Source organism: Alligator sinensis, unplaced genomic scaffold (genome assembly GCF_000455745.1).
Source record: "Alligator sinensis unplaced genomic scaffold, ASM45574v1 scaffold87_1, whole genome shotgun sequence".
NCBI classification, from domain to species: domain Eukaryota; kingdom Metazoa; phylum Chordata; order Crocodylia; family Alligatoridae; genus Alligator; species Alligator sinensis.
The window spans coordinates 1,599,316-1,616,786 of NW_005841929.1; the positions used below are offsets into that span (position 1 = coordinate 1,599,316).

The 17,471-nt window shown below is 42.6% G+C and overlaps 1 protein-coding gene across 1 annotated transcript in view; it reads right to left on the bottom strand.

Moving 5' to 3' along the window:
• CACNA1C (calcium voltage-gated channel subunit alpha1 C) overlaps nucleotides 1–17,471 on the bottom strand; it is a 742,093-nt gene that overhangs the window by 113,195 nt on the left and 611,427 nt on the right. The window contains 5 exon segments of the mRNA XM_025198804.1: nucleotides 2,949–3,018; nucleotides 3,133–3,253; nucleotides 4,542–4,656; nucleotides 6,648–6,768; nucleotides 8,107–8,314. Coding sequence (XP_025054589.1) covers nucleotides 2,949–3,018; nucleotides 3,133–3,253; nucleotides 4,542–4,656; nucleotides 6,648–6,768; nucleotides 8,107–8,314 — 635 coding nt within the window.

Below are 17,471 nucleotides of genomic sequence, written 5' to 3' on the forward strand. Positions count from 1 at the left end.
AAGGCAAAGGTTATATAACTTGCCCAAAAGTACACACGATGTCTAGGAGCAGGGCGTAGAAGACTCATCTTTTGACTCCTAATTTTGTGCCTTAGCCACAAGATAACCTTTTCCCTCTTACTATGCATAGCAGAGGAATAACTCTGGAGTATGGGGTGAGGGCTCAGGAAAGTGAGGGCCACTGCCAGAGTAAGCATTCTGCCTTCTGGGAGATAATGAACTCTACTCTCTGTCTCATCCCACCTTTATCAAATATATAAGAACAATGTGTGAAAGCTTCTGGCCTCAGTACAGCCTCTGGGTGGGGAATGTGCATTCAACGTTTCACTCCTGAGGAAAAAAGGTAGCATTTCTTCATATGAAGTAGGCTCATAAGGGCATGGCACAAGTGAACACTAAAAGCTAAATAGTTAAAGGGAGTTGCAGCTGGTGTAGCCTGACTGTGCCCTCATATCAAGGTAACTCCCTGAGAAATTGAAACACTTCTATGAAACTGGAATGCACAAGTACATCTGTACAAGCAAATGCCAATTTGGCATGCAAGGGAGATTTCTGGGTACACCTTCTGCATGCTAAATTAATTTACCTTTTGATTTTTGTTTGCCCCTTAACAACTGAAAAGATGCTTGTATTTAAATAAGCATTCCCTCCACTGAAGCCTGTCACGTGAACTGGTCCTGGCAGTCAAGTCCAGATCCAGATTCAGACTTTCCCAAGGTCTGGATCAAAGGTCTTCGTTTGGTTCATTAGATATTGAAGGGAATGAGCTGTCAAGTTCAGATTCAAACTTTCCCAATGTTCAAGTATGTTCAGCGCTAGGCTTTTGGTTTGGAATTATGTTGAACTATATTTTGTTAAAAGTTAACACACACAATTGACTAAAATGCTGGATCAGTCAGAAGATTTGGTAGAGAGAGGGAGAAGCTTCCTAATTCTTTACATAGGAGCTTTGTGGAGGAATATTGTTTTATTAGATCGTTCCTTGCTAAATTCATGAATCATCTTGGACTTTTGCCATTACCTGATGTACTCTGAATTAGACGTCTGTGTCTGAACTACACTGTAAGATTTTCTCCTCAAAATACATCTGTCACCTTAATAATTCTTCTAATATGCATAAGCTCAGTGATGGTGCTGATCTTTACAGAGAATGCAGCAGAAGGAGATGGGAAGATAGGTGATTTGAACTGTAAGTGCTCTGGAGGCTCCAGGGGTGGCAGGTTTGAAATTGGACTGTATAGTAGATACAGTGAAATGACACTAATGAGAAAACTAGGAAGGATGTAGGGCAAGCTGGTAGAAGACTGAGTGAAAAGATGTGAAGAATAAGGGAGAGCTCACAAATGAAATGACCACAATACCTTTTGGCCACTAGGTTAGTGTGAGAGATTGCCAGAGGATGGGATGACATTATCTCTGGAAGGATGATTGATACTAACAGAGAAAGCCACAGACTAGAAACAGGTGAATGTTGATGAGAAACTTAGAAATGCACCATCTCAGAATGCCTGAGAACTGCAGTCAAGAAGCAGTTGAAATACATCCACGTGCAGGGAGTGGGTATGAAAGGGTCTAAGGTCAGATGTTGTCCCAAATAGTGATGATATGGACATATGGCACCTCCTGTAGCAAAAAAAAAAAGGCTAAGAAGATGAGTAGCCTATAAAATCAGGTAGTCACAGAGAAGTTGATAAGATGGCAGGGATAAATGGAAGTGACTGGAATAGTTGCTTCCCCAATAAGCAGGGGAAGTCTTGACCCATTGACTCTCAGAACCAAAGGGTAGCGTAGAGAGGTTCTTCAGTGCCAGAGCTTCATAGAGAATAATGAGAAGACTATACAGAAAAGAATGTGACAGATTATTTTGATACGTCTCATTTCCTAGTAGAGAAAAGATTTCTGACATACAAAAATTTAAATAATTTTTCGACCCTGTGCTTGCAAGAGCCCTTAGAGAAGCAACCAGGCAACAACAGGGTTATTAGATATCATTTTCAGCAGGTCACTGAGATCAGGAATAGTAGTATAGGACTTGAAAAGAGCAAAAGTAATTCTAATCTTTGAAAAGGGTCAAAATCTTTGAACAGATCAATTCTGGAAACCACCACACAGCTCCCCTTGCTTAAATAAATGGTACAATAGAATGACAAATGACCCTGGAGCCAATCTGTTAGTATTTCACTGATAACATCACAGTGGATAGTAGGCAGCATGAGTAGGATATCTGATCGTGGCAGGGAAGTTGTCATTCAAATTATGGACTAGACTTCCTGGTATATTAGGCTGCTGCTTGGCATGCCAGGAATAAAGCCTTAGGATGCTTTAACTTTCGCCTGTCAGTCATGGTTCCCAAGAGCCCCTTAGTGAACCACAAGTGTTTTGTGTCCACAGGTATGCAAAGAAAGGAGTTATATACAATCACTGGGCACACTTTCCCCCTCAGTCAGCTCTATTTTGATGGTCTGGTGCTGAAACAAGACAGCAATTGATAAGCTGTCAACACATTTATATTTAGCATTTGCATTCAAATACAACACAGGCTTTCTGCCTATCTGTCCAAACACCTTGTATATTTGTTTAAAATCAATTGTTGTACCTATTTGGCCCCATCAAAATCATTTTCTTACACATATTGAAAGGGAAGACCAGAATAAAAAAGAATTTGGTATCTGTTAGCCTGCCATCTTAATCAAGATACTCAGTGGTGCTCTACCAAGCAGTGAATCAAGTATTAGCAATAAACATAGGAGTGGAAGGGACCTCCTGGTCACTGAGCTATCTCAGGCAACCACACTGCAGAATCCCTTTATAGAGGTATTGCATATTCAGTATCAGCTCACATCTAATCTTTGACCTGCAGTGGATCTGTAAGTTCGAACTGTTATTTCTTTAGGAACCATAGTCTCTCCTTTCATTATCAAGATTGAGAAAAAAACGCATAGAGGTACCTGGAGCTTCAGTAGTGGGATATGGATTCTTTTCTTCATTTTCATTGGGCTGATAGTCATCCACATTGATCTGGCAGAAACAGAGGGGATAGACACAAAGTCCTGGTCAGATAACACACTCCCTTTTCATTTGCTCAGAAACCGAAGCCACCCCCAGCACACTCAGTGGTAGCAGGCAGCAGACCTTGGTAGCAGGTGGGGACTCTCCATCAGCAGTGATCGATTTCAGCTCTATTTTCTCCTCCTTTGTCTCCTCCTCCACAGCTGGCTTCTCTATCTCCTGTTTCTTTTCTGGACTAGCAGTCCTAATAAAAGTCAGCAAGATGAAAAACAAGCACTTACAAAGGTGAAAAGGTGTTTCCTTTCAGAAACCTAGTTTAGGGAAGTACACAACATGACAACAATTGGCTGCCATCTCCATTCTGTGCATTTGTGTCAGCAGGGTTTTACTTCTTACCACCTGGAAGCAAAGCCTGCGACTCTGTTCCAACTCCATATAGCTTTCCTGTCTTTTCAGAGCTTTCTTAAGTGTGTGTGGGGGGGAGTACACTTTAGGGATTTGAACATATCCATGAGGGATTTTCACTCATCCAAGTCCCTAACGATATATACTATATGAAAATTTTTCAACCCCAAGGTGGTTATGCTGAGTTAGGCCACCTGTACATTCTTCTGAGACTGCAATATTGTTCCCCTTAATATCAACGGACTGGGGGGATCTTGTTGATCAGCACTCTGCTTGTCAAGCCTCCTCTTAAGTAGGACAAATAGATCACCGATCATAGGACTACTGGCCAGATGTGTGTGGACCCTTAAGAATGAAAAGCAGAATGATCAGAGCAACTCTCCTCCACAAGCAGTGAGGAAGGAGACAGGGCCAATAAGACACAATCAACAGTGTTTTCCCACTACCCACAAACACCATGTGAATAGGCAAGAGAAATATGGCATGTGGCATCACAGGATGAAGAAAGAACTGAATTTTGGGTTGTGAGAAGAAAGGGCTGAGAATGTCTTTATCAAATACCAACTGTGAAGGAGAAGGGGATCAGAAGAACATTTGGGTGGCTCAAATGGGTGCCACTTTTGCCCCTTCCCCCTTCTGTGACACTGTTTCCCCTGCAAGCCCCATCACCTTGTGTTCCTTCCCTTTGGTTGTACTAGTGCACCCACGAAGGCTCCTAATTCACAGAGTTGCTGACACTCTTTAACCTATATGCTAGAGAATACTTAAGAGACAGTATTCCCCTTGAACATAACTTCCATAATGCCCTTGGCTCAGGGCAATCCAAGGAAAAGTAAACCCCTCATGTACAGCAGATGAGGACCATATCCAATGGGGCCCAAGGCCCCAGATTTTGTAGCAAGCCTCCATCCCACTAGCCATGCCCTCAAATTCCCTGGCACACCAGTAACGCAGTGAGCCAGATGGAGTGACTCCATGGGCTGGATCTAGTCCATAGGCCATGTGTATGAATCCTTGCTATAAAGCCTTCTTTTTGCCTTTTGATTTCAATCATTTAAATTTTTAAAATTAAACATACATACACAGATCATACACAGACACATGCACACACACATACATGGGTTTACCTAGCTAGTTTTTTCCTTTCTTTTTCCTCTTCCTCTTCTTTTTGTGCAGATGTCAAACTCTCAGCATCGGCAAGATTGTCTACCGCAATGGCCAAAAATACATTCAGGAGGATATCTGTTTGCATAGTTTCATAAAGAAAATGGACTTTGAAAACTGTAGAAAACATTGTCCTGATTACCTGAAATGCCAGAGCAAGCTGCAATCAGATCACTTTTTCCAAACTGCCACATACAGACTAGAGTTTGTTTAGCATACATACTCTTAGGCAAAGTAATGGGATGGCAGCATACTGGGCTTCCAAAATATTGAGATCTGAGCAAGTTAGGCATTTAAATCTACACTGAAGCACTTAGTAAAAGTGGCCTGAGTGAAAATATCTGAGTATCCATAAATTCCCCAGAAAATAATGGGAACTGCAAGTATTTGCACAGTTGATAAATCAGGCCAGTTTTAAGTGCCTAAGCGTATGCACTCAAGAACCTTATAACTTTAGGCATTTGGGTTTTCAAATTTTAGCCTATGTGCTTGAATTGAACAATCTCATTACAGGTATCCCCAGAGGCTTGACTGGGCATATTTGACATTGCATATAGCATTGTTATTAGCAGTGTCATTGTCACTTGGTCTAAGGGGAACAAGGAGAAATTCATTAGAGCTGAGCGCTGAAGGGATTGGTTGCCATCTCTGCCAACACCCAGCACAGGTCCATGCATATACGGCATTTGGTGTAAACCAAAAGCACTGCAACAGCTTGAAGGGGCTGAATGGAAAAGCCAAGAAAGCTGTACCCCTTTCCATTGTTCCTAGGTTGCCCGTGATTCAGACAACCTTGCTCCACAGAATAGAATTTTAGCTTCTTTTATTAATTTCCTGGGTGCAGGTCATAGAATCATAGTCAGAGAAGCAGGGCTGAAAGAGTCCTTTTGGAAGCATAATCCTTTTTAACTGAAGGTCAGTTAAAAGCCTAAGCTATCAAAATAGAGATCCCTTCCCTGGATTGCCACCATGCTCTGGGGTCCAAAGCCCAAGATACAACCTTCTAAAGCCAGCTGGTATGTAGAGGTGACTTTCCTTTTCACTGTTCATGAGCGACCAGAATTACAATCTTTTTCTAGACTGCCAGACAAGCTGTCTCCCTTAGCCTTTAGAGAGGTGGGATTGCATTTTGTAGAGAGGGCAGCATAGGGCAACAGAGGGGTCAGATACCAGGGTTTGAAAGATCTACATTATAGGGAAAGTTCAAAGGAGTTGACCTAAGACTAAGCATCAGCTTACAAAATATGCTATGGCTGCTGAAAGGGCCATGCATTAGCAGAACATAAAGTAAACATGAAAGAGCTAGGAGAAAATAGGGAACTGGAATGAACCATAGCTCTGTACTTCACACATGCCTATGTGAAATGACATACAGGCAGAGCCCCACACCAAGCAATGCACTGAATACTAGTGGAATTCACTCAGTGCCCTCCCTTTCTGAAGTCTGTATGTTTAGCTTCAGCTCAGGCACAAAGGAACAGGGCAAGCAGTTTTTTATGTGAGACAAATTAGCTTCAACAGAAGAAAGAGGATAATATTAGTTTATTATGAATTAATATAGGATCTTGCATCAATCTAATTTGTAAAATATATGTAAGTTCTCTAGCATTTGTATATGGTATACTGTAAATTACATGCATCTTTGTTCCACCTACAGAACAAATTATAACATATTCCATATGGAATAAGTTACTGCAAAGTCAATAAAAACACAAAAGTACAATGTAAGTACACCTGGTTGCTACATGTTAATTTCTGAGCAGCATGGGGATAAAGGGTCTGTTGAAAAGAGGATGATGGAATAAAGGCAAAGCAAAAATGTAGCTGGCATGTTTTTTGCTAGCTTGGCCTTATCCTGCTGTTATGGTTTTTTGTGTTTTTTTAAAGTCTTAACATCAGCTAAAATTAATTAGACAGGTTTGATTTTTAGCTGTGAGAAGCCAAAATTCAGACCCAGCTAAACTGCTAAGTCAAGAATTGTGAAATTCATATTCTGCTGACATAACAATGTAGTTAAAGCTGGTTTTAAATGTAGCTCTACTTGGAGTAAAGGTAGCATCAAAGGATACAGTTTCCACAGATGAAGAGGATGATGAAGTAAATACAGACCAACATTCCTGGAAAAGAGGGGCCGCCATAAGCCATGATCCCATCATACATCACCGAATTCCAGTCCTCCCCAGTCAGGATCTAAATGACACATTCCCACCAATAAGGGACACAGTGTTAGACCACACAGCAAATTTGAAAACCTCATTATAACAAAGATACACCAACTTATCCCCTAGAAACTCCCCAAGGTACTCTGAGACAGCAAAGAGAATGAGAGGACCTGTGCTCTAGATGTTCAGATGTCACAGTGATTCCCCAGAAGCCATGCAGATATCCAAGCCAGTTCTGCTAATGTTTCACAGCTACTTGCATTTTATTCCCCATAAGTACCTGTTTGCATCTGCTGAACTGACAGAAATGGAATGGAGCATACTATCACACGTGGGCGACGCTTAGGGAGGCCACTGGGGGGGGGAGGGAGCATGTCCCTCCCCCCGATTGGCCCTTACTGGCTGGGGAGTGGGGGTGCTGAGCAAAGTGCCAGCCAGTGCCCCTCCTGAGATCGTGGGGGCACTGAGAGAAGCGCCAGTGGCACATTTGGGTTTGCCACAAGCACTTCCGCTGGAGGTGGCAATTGGCTGCTGGGAGACCCCTCCCTGGTTGGCGATCGGCCACTGGTGCCCCCCCGCAGAGTTTCAGGAGGCACCAATCGTCCATGCTACCACATCACATTAGGTATACCTTTGTATAGCAGACTTCCACTCACCTTGTACTTGAGCTAACAATATTATTACTCCTAGGTGAACACTGGCAAGACTTTACTCAGCATACAGGTGTTCAAGAACCATTCAGGTGTTTTTGATCCTTCAGTGCCTCCAAGCCCAGCTTCACTTTGTTAGTTAAGAGCACTAATGCTGTGCCACTCTGGGTGTTTCTACACATTCATTAATGCACTTTTGCTACTGCGTGTTAACTTTAGTATCTCTGATATGAAGTACTACATAAAGGTGCATTAGGCTGCCCTAATGCACAGTAGCACAAGTGAACGCCTTTTTAGTGAAGCTTAATGTGTAGTAGACTAATATTAGTAGACAGTGTATCAGCACTGTTTTTGACATGATGCTTTAATACACAGTAGAATAGGCTACTGCGCATTAAAGCACACATGTAAACATGCCCTCTGTGATTTAATCAGCTTCAGGATGAAGGTGCTGGTCTGAGATGTGGCCAGTGCTCATTGTCTGGTTCTACCCAGCTTGGTCCAAATTGCTTCTTCTAAGTTGAACGCAGCTCAGCTCCTAATTTTGAGTACCATCTTAGTGATTGCAGAGCTTTCTGTTATTGGTCTCTAACTGTAGCAGTCTTCTTCAATCTCTAGCTTCAAGCATCCTAGCCTGCACTGAAAAGATCCTCCACAATGGGAAGCAGACACAAGCATGGATTTTTCTGCCAAGCCAGAAGTATTGTGACCTTTACCTGAAACACAGTGAGGAGAGACTGGGGGAAGTTGTCAAATGTGCTCCTCCTGGTTTGCATCTCATCAAAGTTAAACTTGCCCCCAAAGAGCTGCATTCCCAGGAGTGAGAAGATGATGATGAAGAGGAAGAGAAGCAGCAACAAGGAGGCGATGGAGCGGACAGAGTTCAGTAACGAAGCTACGAGGTTACTCAGGGAATTCCAATACCTAGGGAGTTAAAGGGAAGCTGTTACGATTCCTTTATCCAGGGCAGGTGCTTATGGACTGCATCAGATACAACTACAGGCTGCTTTCTGAATAAAAACAAGCATTTCCAAACACCCTGTTAAGAAGTGAATCATTGATGTGCTTCCCTAAGATAATGAGACCTACTGCAGTTAATGAGTAATTTTACTACCACACATGTACAGATACAATTCCCTCCACCCCCTCCTGCCACACACACACACCCAGAAGATTACTGCAGCAGTCTCCATAGAAGGTGCTGAAAATCTCTTATCAATATACAGTGATTAGTTCTTGCTGGTTCAGTGAGTTACATTCTAACCAACCTCATTACAACACACACAGCTGGTACAGCAGTCAGAATACCTCACTCCAGAGAATGGCCTTGTAATAGCTAACAAGAACAGATGGGGAAACAGTTTGGATGCAAATTCAAACTTGCCCACAATATGGGGGAGGGGGTGTGTGCGCGCATACATGTATTTGTGTGTAGCTGTGTACATGTGCTCAATCTCGGACAGAGGCAGCTGAGCTTCTTGATATTTGGAAGACTGAGGAAAGCAACAAGACCTTCCCCTCCAATTACATCAGTTTTACACGGACATCATGGAAACAGTTCTGATTCTAACATCAGGCACCTAGTCCCTTTGCCTTTTGCTTGTGTGAAGTGTACTGTTTTTCAAACCTATTATACAGTATTGCAAACTTGCTACACGTTCAAATTAAAGCTGGATAGAAACCAGCTATAGAGTTGTTACACATTTTCAAGCACTAACTTTATGGCTGTTGGCTCTTCTTATAGCAAGATAGTCAATTTTGCCATGTGATAATTACTTGGCATACGTGGCTGGTCAAAATGTATTGCATGATTAACCAGTTAATTGCATAATATATGAAACATGTAGCAAGGGCCACAGAACATCTTTAAAAGCTTACAGCCAGGTCTAGCCAGACAGCTGACTAAGACATCTCTCATATACCATGGAACCTAGACAGCCAATGGATCACAACAATAAAAAAATTAAGAGACATTTTAAAGAAAACTTCTGTGACCACAACTGCCTTTGACATTATGAAAGTAAAGCCCATTGACAACAATTACTGAATGAAGAATAAACTGTTTGTGAAAATCAACATCCCAAATCCCTTTGCAGCTATTAAAAAAAATTCTACTGTGAAAAAGATAATGCTGCCACCCCCAAATTTATTCATCAGGGTGTTAGGATCACACTGATCAGCAGAGTGGGGAAGTTGAATGGAGCATTCATTTCTATGTGCATCCCATTTAAGAGAGCAGACTGGGGTGCACAGGATGCATCTACACGTGATGCTATGACGCTGTAGCAATTCAGTACGGCAATGTAGCATCAGTGGGAAAAAAAAAACTGTGATGCTGCAGCTATTTCACCATAACAACACGCTCCCTCATTATAGCCTGCTGCTACGGCGACGTAGCGGCTAAAAATAACCATGCGCTGCCAGCATGGCACAGCACGGGCTATTACTGCGCCGTCATTTAGTACTTCCAAAAGGAAGTACTAAATGACAGTGAAATAACAATGAAACCATAGGGGCACGTGTAGACATGCCCACATTGTACCAAAGGATATAAAAAGACAAAAGCCCTATTTTGCTTTCCTTCAATTTCTATTTGGGGAGGGTAGGAGGCATCAGCTGCTCTACATCTCCTTTGAGGGAATCCATTGCTCTTGCATATAAATCCAGGCCCAGAGGTGCACTCAGCTCTCTGCGAGTAGCCTGGAGCATTCTCTAAGCATGGTCACTTTGTGTGTCCCTTGGATGAGCTTTCACTTTGAAGCTCCCTGCCTAGGATGGCACGGCAGAACATTCCTACTTTGCTGGAATGCTAATTGGGAGAACACACAGAGAAATATTGTGTATAAGATTAGCCTTCTACTTTCCTACAGCTTTAAGGTATTGAGGAAACTTGGAGCCATGTAAATGCCTTAGTACCTAGATGAAAGACTTCGTGGTTAGGGCAGCAGGTAGTGATTTGGGAGCCCAGAGTTTAATTTCATGCTCTGCCACGGACTTTTTCTGTGCCACTGGGCAACTCACTCATGGGAGTTATATGACTAAATACCTCTGTGGGTCTGACCCTCTCTGTGTGCCCTGGCTCCTCACCTATAAAATGGGCATAACAGCACTTCCGTACCTCAAGCACAGGGATGGTGTGGGGATAAATTCACCTAGAAGACACTAACACAGAAGTTCTTCCAAAACCCATCCAACATTTATTTCAAAATAAATCTGATCAAAGCCAATTTTTAACTATACGTTAGTTAAGGGAGAAGAACCCATAGCTGTTTGTATTCTATAATATCTATAATTTAATATTTTCCATATATGATCATTAATGGTGAATTTACCCTCATGTGGAGGGTCAGCACAGAGCCTAGGTATCATTCAAGTCTCAGGACACTGCTTGAAATGAGGTTTAAGTGGGATTCAAATGAGTCATGGGTCTTGTGCTGGCTTTGGGCACAGGAATAATTTTCATCTTATAGAAATATGGACCACCTGCATTAATATAACAAATGCACAGCAGAATCGGAGCCAGTCTTAAGGATGGGTGGTGTGGGCAACTGCCCAGGGTGCTGTGGTCTGGGGGGCACCACACACATGCCCTGCCCCATTACTCATGTGGGGCAGGAGCTGTGGGAGACTTCAGTGGCAACTAATCTGGAGCTGATTGGAGCTGACCAGCTAGGACAGTGGGATAAAAAGCCCTTGGGTGTTGGCAGCAGCAGTGGTGGGTGCTGCTGGGCAGTATGACAGGCTCAGAGGAGGGTGGGGTGGGCTGTGTCAAGGGCAAGGTGGTCAGCAAGAAAGCAGTGCGGCTGGGCAGCCCCAGCTTGTGCGCCAAGGGCTTTGATATTACTGACCTGCTGGGGTTGGAGGCTGAGCTGTAGCCCCAACTCCAGCCACTGTCACCACTTCTGAGGGCAAGAGTGAGGGCAAGGGCAAGGGCAGCCAGGAAGCAGTGCCGGGGTTTCCTTTCCAGGCAGCCTTGCCGGCTGCCCACCTGCCTGCTCTTTCTGTTTCCTTGCTTTGAGCCCTCACTGCTCCCTGTCCCTGCCACCAGACCAGCATCTCAGGTGTGTGGACAAGCACTTCTCTGAAGGGTCCTCTGTCATCCACAGCGGCTGAGGCATGTGTGCTCATCACCTCCCCGCCCCACACCCCATACCTCCCATACATACAAACACCCCCACCCCCCCCAAACACACAGCACTGGTGACTTGTGTGGCATGCCAGGGGGGGATGTCAAAATACAAGATTGCCTGGGGTGCCATTTTCCCTAAGGCTGGCTCTGACCAGAATCATAGAGGCTAGAGACAGACATTCAAAAAGCCTGAGCCTGAATTGATTCAATCTTTGCAGGTTAGTCTAACCTGACTAGGCTAAATCACTTTGTAACTGCAAAGACATCCCCTCTAGACTGAAAAAAATGCTGGCACATGCCTCCAGTGGTTGAGGCTAGAAGCCGGGGGGGGGGGGGGGGGGACAACACGGGGGGGGGGGGGGGGGCACTACAGCAGCCCTCCCTTCCCTTGTACAGTGCTGAGCTGAGGGGGGCATGGCCAGGTCCTGGAACAATTTAGGGAGGGGTTCGCCCCCCTCCTTGATAACAGAGCATTTATCAGCTCTGTTATTAGCAATTAGCACCCCATCAGAAAACAAAGCCTTGCATGCCATTAGTTCAAGCTCTTCTTAAACAGACTTTTCCAAAGGAAAGAATACAGGGACATTACCAGCTGAGCTGTTGATTAGCTCTAAAAAGCCCTAAATGGACACTTTTCTATTTGCCTTACACAGCATTAGCTAGCATACTACATGCTGGCTAGGTCCATGCTGTGGGAGAGCGGAGGGATGGATCTCTGCTTAAGCAGCAAGTGGTGGGGGGGATGGAGTATGGGGAAGCCAACAGACCCTGCTGTGGCTGCTAGTCTCTGCTGGAGCTCCAGCCAGGGAGCAGAAAGGAGGGGGCAGCTCTGCTGTGGAGCAGAGAGCCCCACCCAGCCCACAGAGCGTGCAAAGTTGCTGGGGGAGTCTGGGTTATCTTAAACCAGCAAGGAAGGTGTCTGGGACAGACATTGCTTAAAACAGTTTCAGCCAAATCAGTTAAGTCTGATTCTACATTTAACCAGGTTTATCTCAAACCAGTTTCAGCTATTTTCAAACTGGTTTATGTGCACCGAATGTCTATTCGGTTACAGGTTTAAACCACTTCTTTCTTGATTATTTAAATCAGTTTGTGTGTAATGTCTATCCCTAGCCAGAGAGAGGGGCATTAATCAAGTGATCTACGAAAACAGGGAAAAAGGAGATGCTTTCTTGTCTTCATGGCATCCTGCCTTACTACACACTAACATGACTTACTACCTCTCATTTTGTTCATGGGAGAGAGAAATATTAAAGGGACTTTGTCCCTCTGCAAAAGGTAGTGGATAGGGAAGTCGTTATTTCCTATGAAGTTCAACAACTAGCTCATCTCAAGAAGCTGAGCTTCAGACAGAAATGCTGTGTTTGCCCACAGCACAGTTGCAGCTCTTACAGAAGGCTTGAGTGCTGAAATTAAAAGGTGAGCAATGCAAAACTATGGACATAAGAGTAATATGACTGAAACGGAGGGCTCCATGTCACTAAACCTCCTCACTGGCTGTGTAACATAACAGCGTATTGTGTTTACATTTATACTCACAGTGCAGCACATACTTTCGCACTTCGGGAGGCAGGGAAAATGAAATAGTAAGGAGGACAAATTCGTCCCTAATTTAATTCCATTCATTTCAGTGGTGAATGGATTTATTTGGTCTAGTTCTGAGTCCTTCAGATTCAGCCAGCATGCAGTTCTTCCAGGCCCCAATATGGGAAACCCTTAAAAACACACGTGTAAATGTAGACATGTGACTAGTGTCCAGGGACTAGCAGACATTAACTTAACAGTGCAATGGGATCTGTTCTCCAGTCCCAACAATTGAGCCTCCTGCCATGCCCCACACGCATGGCAGGAAATGCAATTGTTGGTATTGTGGATCAGATCTCTATCCCACCACTGCCAGCAGTGAGCCCAGGGGACAGGTTTGCAAGTGCTGGATGTTGGAGAGTCATTTGACTACTCCCTCCCATCAGCTGCAAACCTATGGGCACTCCCACAGGACCCTGGGAGAGGGAAGCATTTCCCCAACCCGGGGTTCCAGTGGATGTCTAGAAACTGTGCATGCAGCCCAACACATTAATCACACTTTAAATGTAATGTGTGACAGGGGCCTCAAATTGTAGCCTAAAGTTGCACCCATGCTTAAACAATTTGCTGAATTGGGGCCCATCTACATGGGCTTTTATATACTCCATATTTTTTTTTTGAATTCTTAGAAACATTTTGGTACCCCAGATTCAGATTCTTATGCAACAGCAGAACTTTAAAGACATGAATTGAGATGACTGGGCACTGTCCTATCCGTCCTGCACTGGGGATTTAAAAACAAGAATGATACTATTAGAAAAGTAAATCAGCCAATCAGAGAAAACAGTTTCAATATTAAGGATTTATCCTGATGCAGTGAAGTGGTCAAGTTTGGGCTTTAACAAGCATCACTGTGACAGAGTGATTAGAACATCTCACTCCATCTCCAGGAGCATGAAGTTGAGTCTTGTGATCAGATTTGAGCCAAAGGCCAGCCCTGGTCAACCCAGTTGTAAATGGGTACTTGCTCATACAAACTACAGAATCAAAGGCGGTCAGATACATGTTACATCACTCGTGTGCTGTCAGCTACAGAATCTAGCATGCCTTAACCATGACAGTAAATGGGCTGCTAGGCTAGGGGGAACTTTGACCTTAGCTCTCAGCTAATGCATGCCAGTTAAGCCTTAACTCATCCTTTATCATTGTAGCTGATTGCGGACTTTAAAACCTCAGGGTCAAAGCTATGCCTAGAATTTCTCTAGTGAGTTTGCTGGATTTAACCCAGGAACGGATTTGGCCCCGACACTGTAAGGCCATATTATTATGTATCTTAAACATAGGCTTTCATGGGTCATTTTCTACCTTCTACTAGCACACAGCAAGTAAAAAATGACATCACAATCATTTGCATGCATGTGAAATCACAAATGGGGCTGTAAAGGAGAAACCATTATTGCTTTCTTCACCTTTTGAACTTAGAAATTAATCATGGTAGTTTGTACTTCTACAGCATCTATTGCCGAAATATGTCAAAAAACTTTAGGCATTAATGAACTAAACCTTGCAAAAGCCTGTGAAGTAAATCACTATCGTTCTCTCAATTTTTCAGATTAAGGAGGAGAGAAGTAAAGTGCTTGTCCAAGATAAGACAGAATCAATGGCAGAGCTCAACTAGAACCCAGGAATCCTAATGGTTGGTAATATGGTTTTGCCTCAAAGCTATCTTTCCCTCTGTTAGTTATCCTCTACTACTATTTTCTGTGATACTTTCAGTTCTATATGATATGGGGGATATTGTGTAAAATGCAGTGCTATGTGGAGATACCTGAACTGGTGCTAAACAAGCTAACATGAGTAACAGCTGCACCTAGCCATGTCAGCATGGGGCTTGGTATAGATTAATTTATCCAGCTGAGAAGCAGGTTAATGTAGCTATACTGCCTTCCCTACTCAACCTACCTTTTTAAATCCAGTTTGGATATTTCTGTATTACATACCATTATGCTCTGTAGACATATCCCAAAGACACAACAGAGCTTAAAAAGGTGGAAGCAGATGCCAGGTTACTACAGCAGGGTTTCCACTACCGCTCAACCAGCATAGAAACTGTACAGAAGGTAAGTACAAGAGACCCCCCACCCCAACTGATTTGCTCAAGAGCTGTCCATGAACACTCAGGGGGAGAAATTACTTTTAAAATATGAATCTAAGTTTATTGTTTGGAGTAAATGGATTTATTTTCAATTTATACAAAGGAATAAATACAAGGATATAAAGAAATATAGAATGGCTAATGAAGTCATTTTGGCATCTCTTAGCTCAGAAATATTTTCTACGCAGCACTGTAAAAATTAAGGAGAAAAAATAGATTACTCTGGCTGCTTTCTTAATTTACATCATGAACTAATTCTGTGGAGTATTTATAATCTCAGAAGCAATGTTTGCTCTTAAAATTCAACCAGTGGTTTCCACAACTATATGATATTCATTTGTGTGTTTTTATTTGTTTCTTTTATATTACAGAGATGCATTCTTGCTTGTCATACACATGCATCTCTCTGACTCACTCACAGTTTGTTTATGCTTGTTCCCTATCATGGGAAATCAACATAAATATATAAAGATTAGGTTGTCGATGATATACCCTTGCTGTCACATCTTAGATGATACGCGCCTCTTTTTTATCCTCTTGATTATCGCTATTTCCATCTTCAATATATGCCTGCATGTTGGTGTTTGTGAATATATATTTGACATAAAACATTACACTGTCATCCTTCATACTCTTCTGACCTTTCTAGGATTCTGTCTTTTTTATTATCATTCCATTCATGTGGCTTATCCCACCCATGTTCATAATGTCAATGACACTAAATCATCATTGTGTTTAGAGCTGAGTGAGTAATGGGAATATTTACAATTTTACTAGAAAGAGCACCAGAAGCAACATTTAAGTTCAAATGCTAAAATATTTCCCCCGTGGCTAGGGCTTAAGTGGGGTTTAAGAAGTGCATATGTCCTGTGCCCTCTACACTTAGAAAAAAATATCTTGAAGAAACTAATAAATAATAGAAACCAAAAATAAACCCAAGAATACTATAATCTCCTAGCAAATACTGTAGGAATGGAAAAGGAGGGAAAATCCAATTACTGTAATAACTTATTAATTATGAATGATTACTTGGCTTTAATTGTGGTTTACCTATAATTCAGGACAGATACTTAAAATGACAAATTCTTCCATGTGACTTGATGTTTTAGTTTTGTTGAAGGGTAGAGTTAAGGTGTAATCGGTCTCTCTCAGAAGTCCCTAAGCTAAATCTCTATCATTTTCGGGTTTGGGAATATTTCAATGTTTCCTCCCGATTTCCTGATCAATGCTTCCTCAAGCTCCCTTCAACATTCACTGGATTTCTAGGTAGCATATTCTATGTCTTTTTTCTCAGAGAATTTTCCTACTTGTTTTGTACACTTTTCCGTGGTTCTGAATAAGTCTTGAAAAAAATGCAACTTAACTTTTTCTACTATGTTAAATCTTTTGCCTTAATATCTGCTTGTGCAATGACCTTCCTAAGGCTTTTTAACTCGGGTCTGAAATATACACCTTCTTTAGAAACTGGGGCCGGGGGTTACTGAGCCATATCTCAGGTATGTTTATCACCCTTTGCCTTCAGTCCCAGAAATCCAGGAAAAAAATATTGCCAGACCAATGCTCTTCACTCCTCCTAAGAGGTCAAAGAGTTTTTGTTTTCGCTGAATCCTATTTGCTGTCCTTTACATTGACCACCTTATTCTCTAATAGATACAGCCTTGCCTTGGCCAATGTCTGCATCTGTAAACCTGTTTTCAGCTCTGTCGTCTGACTGTGAAAGCCATCCATCCTGGCAGTAAGTAAGGTTTTTTATGGTACCCTGGGGTGCCTTCAGATTCTTTTAAGGGTGCTGCAGAGTGCAATGTAATGTTAACACTGTTAGGGATACAAAAATGATTCACAAGGTGAAGCCAGAGATTTCAATTAGGAATTCATAGTTTTAACAATATTCTGACCTGTTTTGGTCTTTCTGAGTTCTTTGCAACAAAAGAATTAGTTTTCTGTAGTCAAGAAACAAGTGAAAAACTAAGAATTAGTAATTTCTGAGGGATGCCTTGAGTCTAAAGAGGAGTGTCTTGAATTAAGAATCATTGCTGTAGAAGTGTAAAGAATAACTCTTGCATTAAACCACCATCCAAGTCAGTTGTTTTTGTATGTAGCACAGTTCTGCCATCTTGATTATATTCCAGATTTGGTCTTGTTTTTCCTGCTCTGTGTCTTTTATCTTAGATTTCACAGATATCTCCTTATCGGAGTTTAAGACAATTATAGGGACATTTTCATAGCTGATTCCAGCAGCATAACTGGGGGGGGGGGGGGGGGGGGCGGGGGGG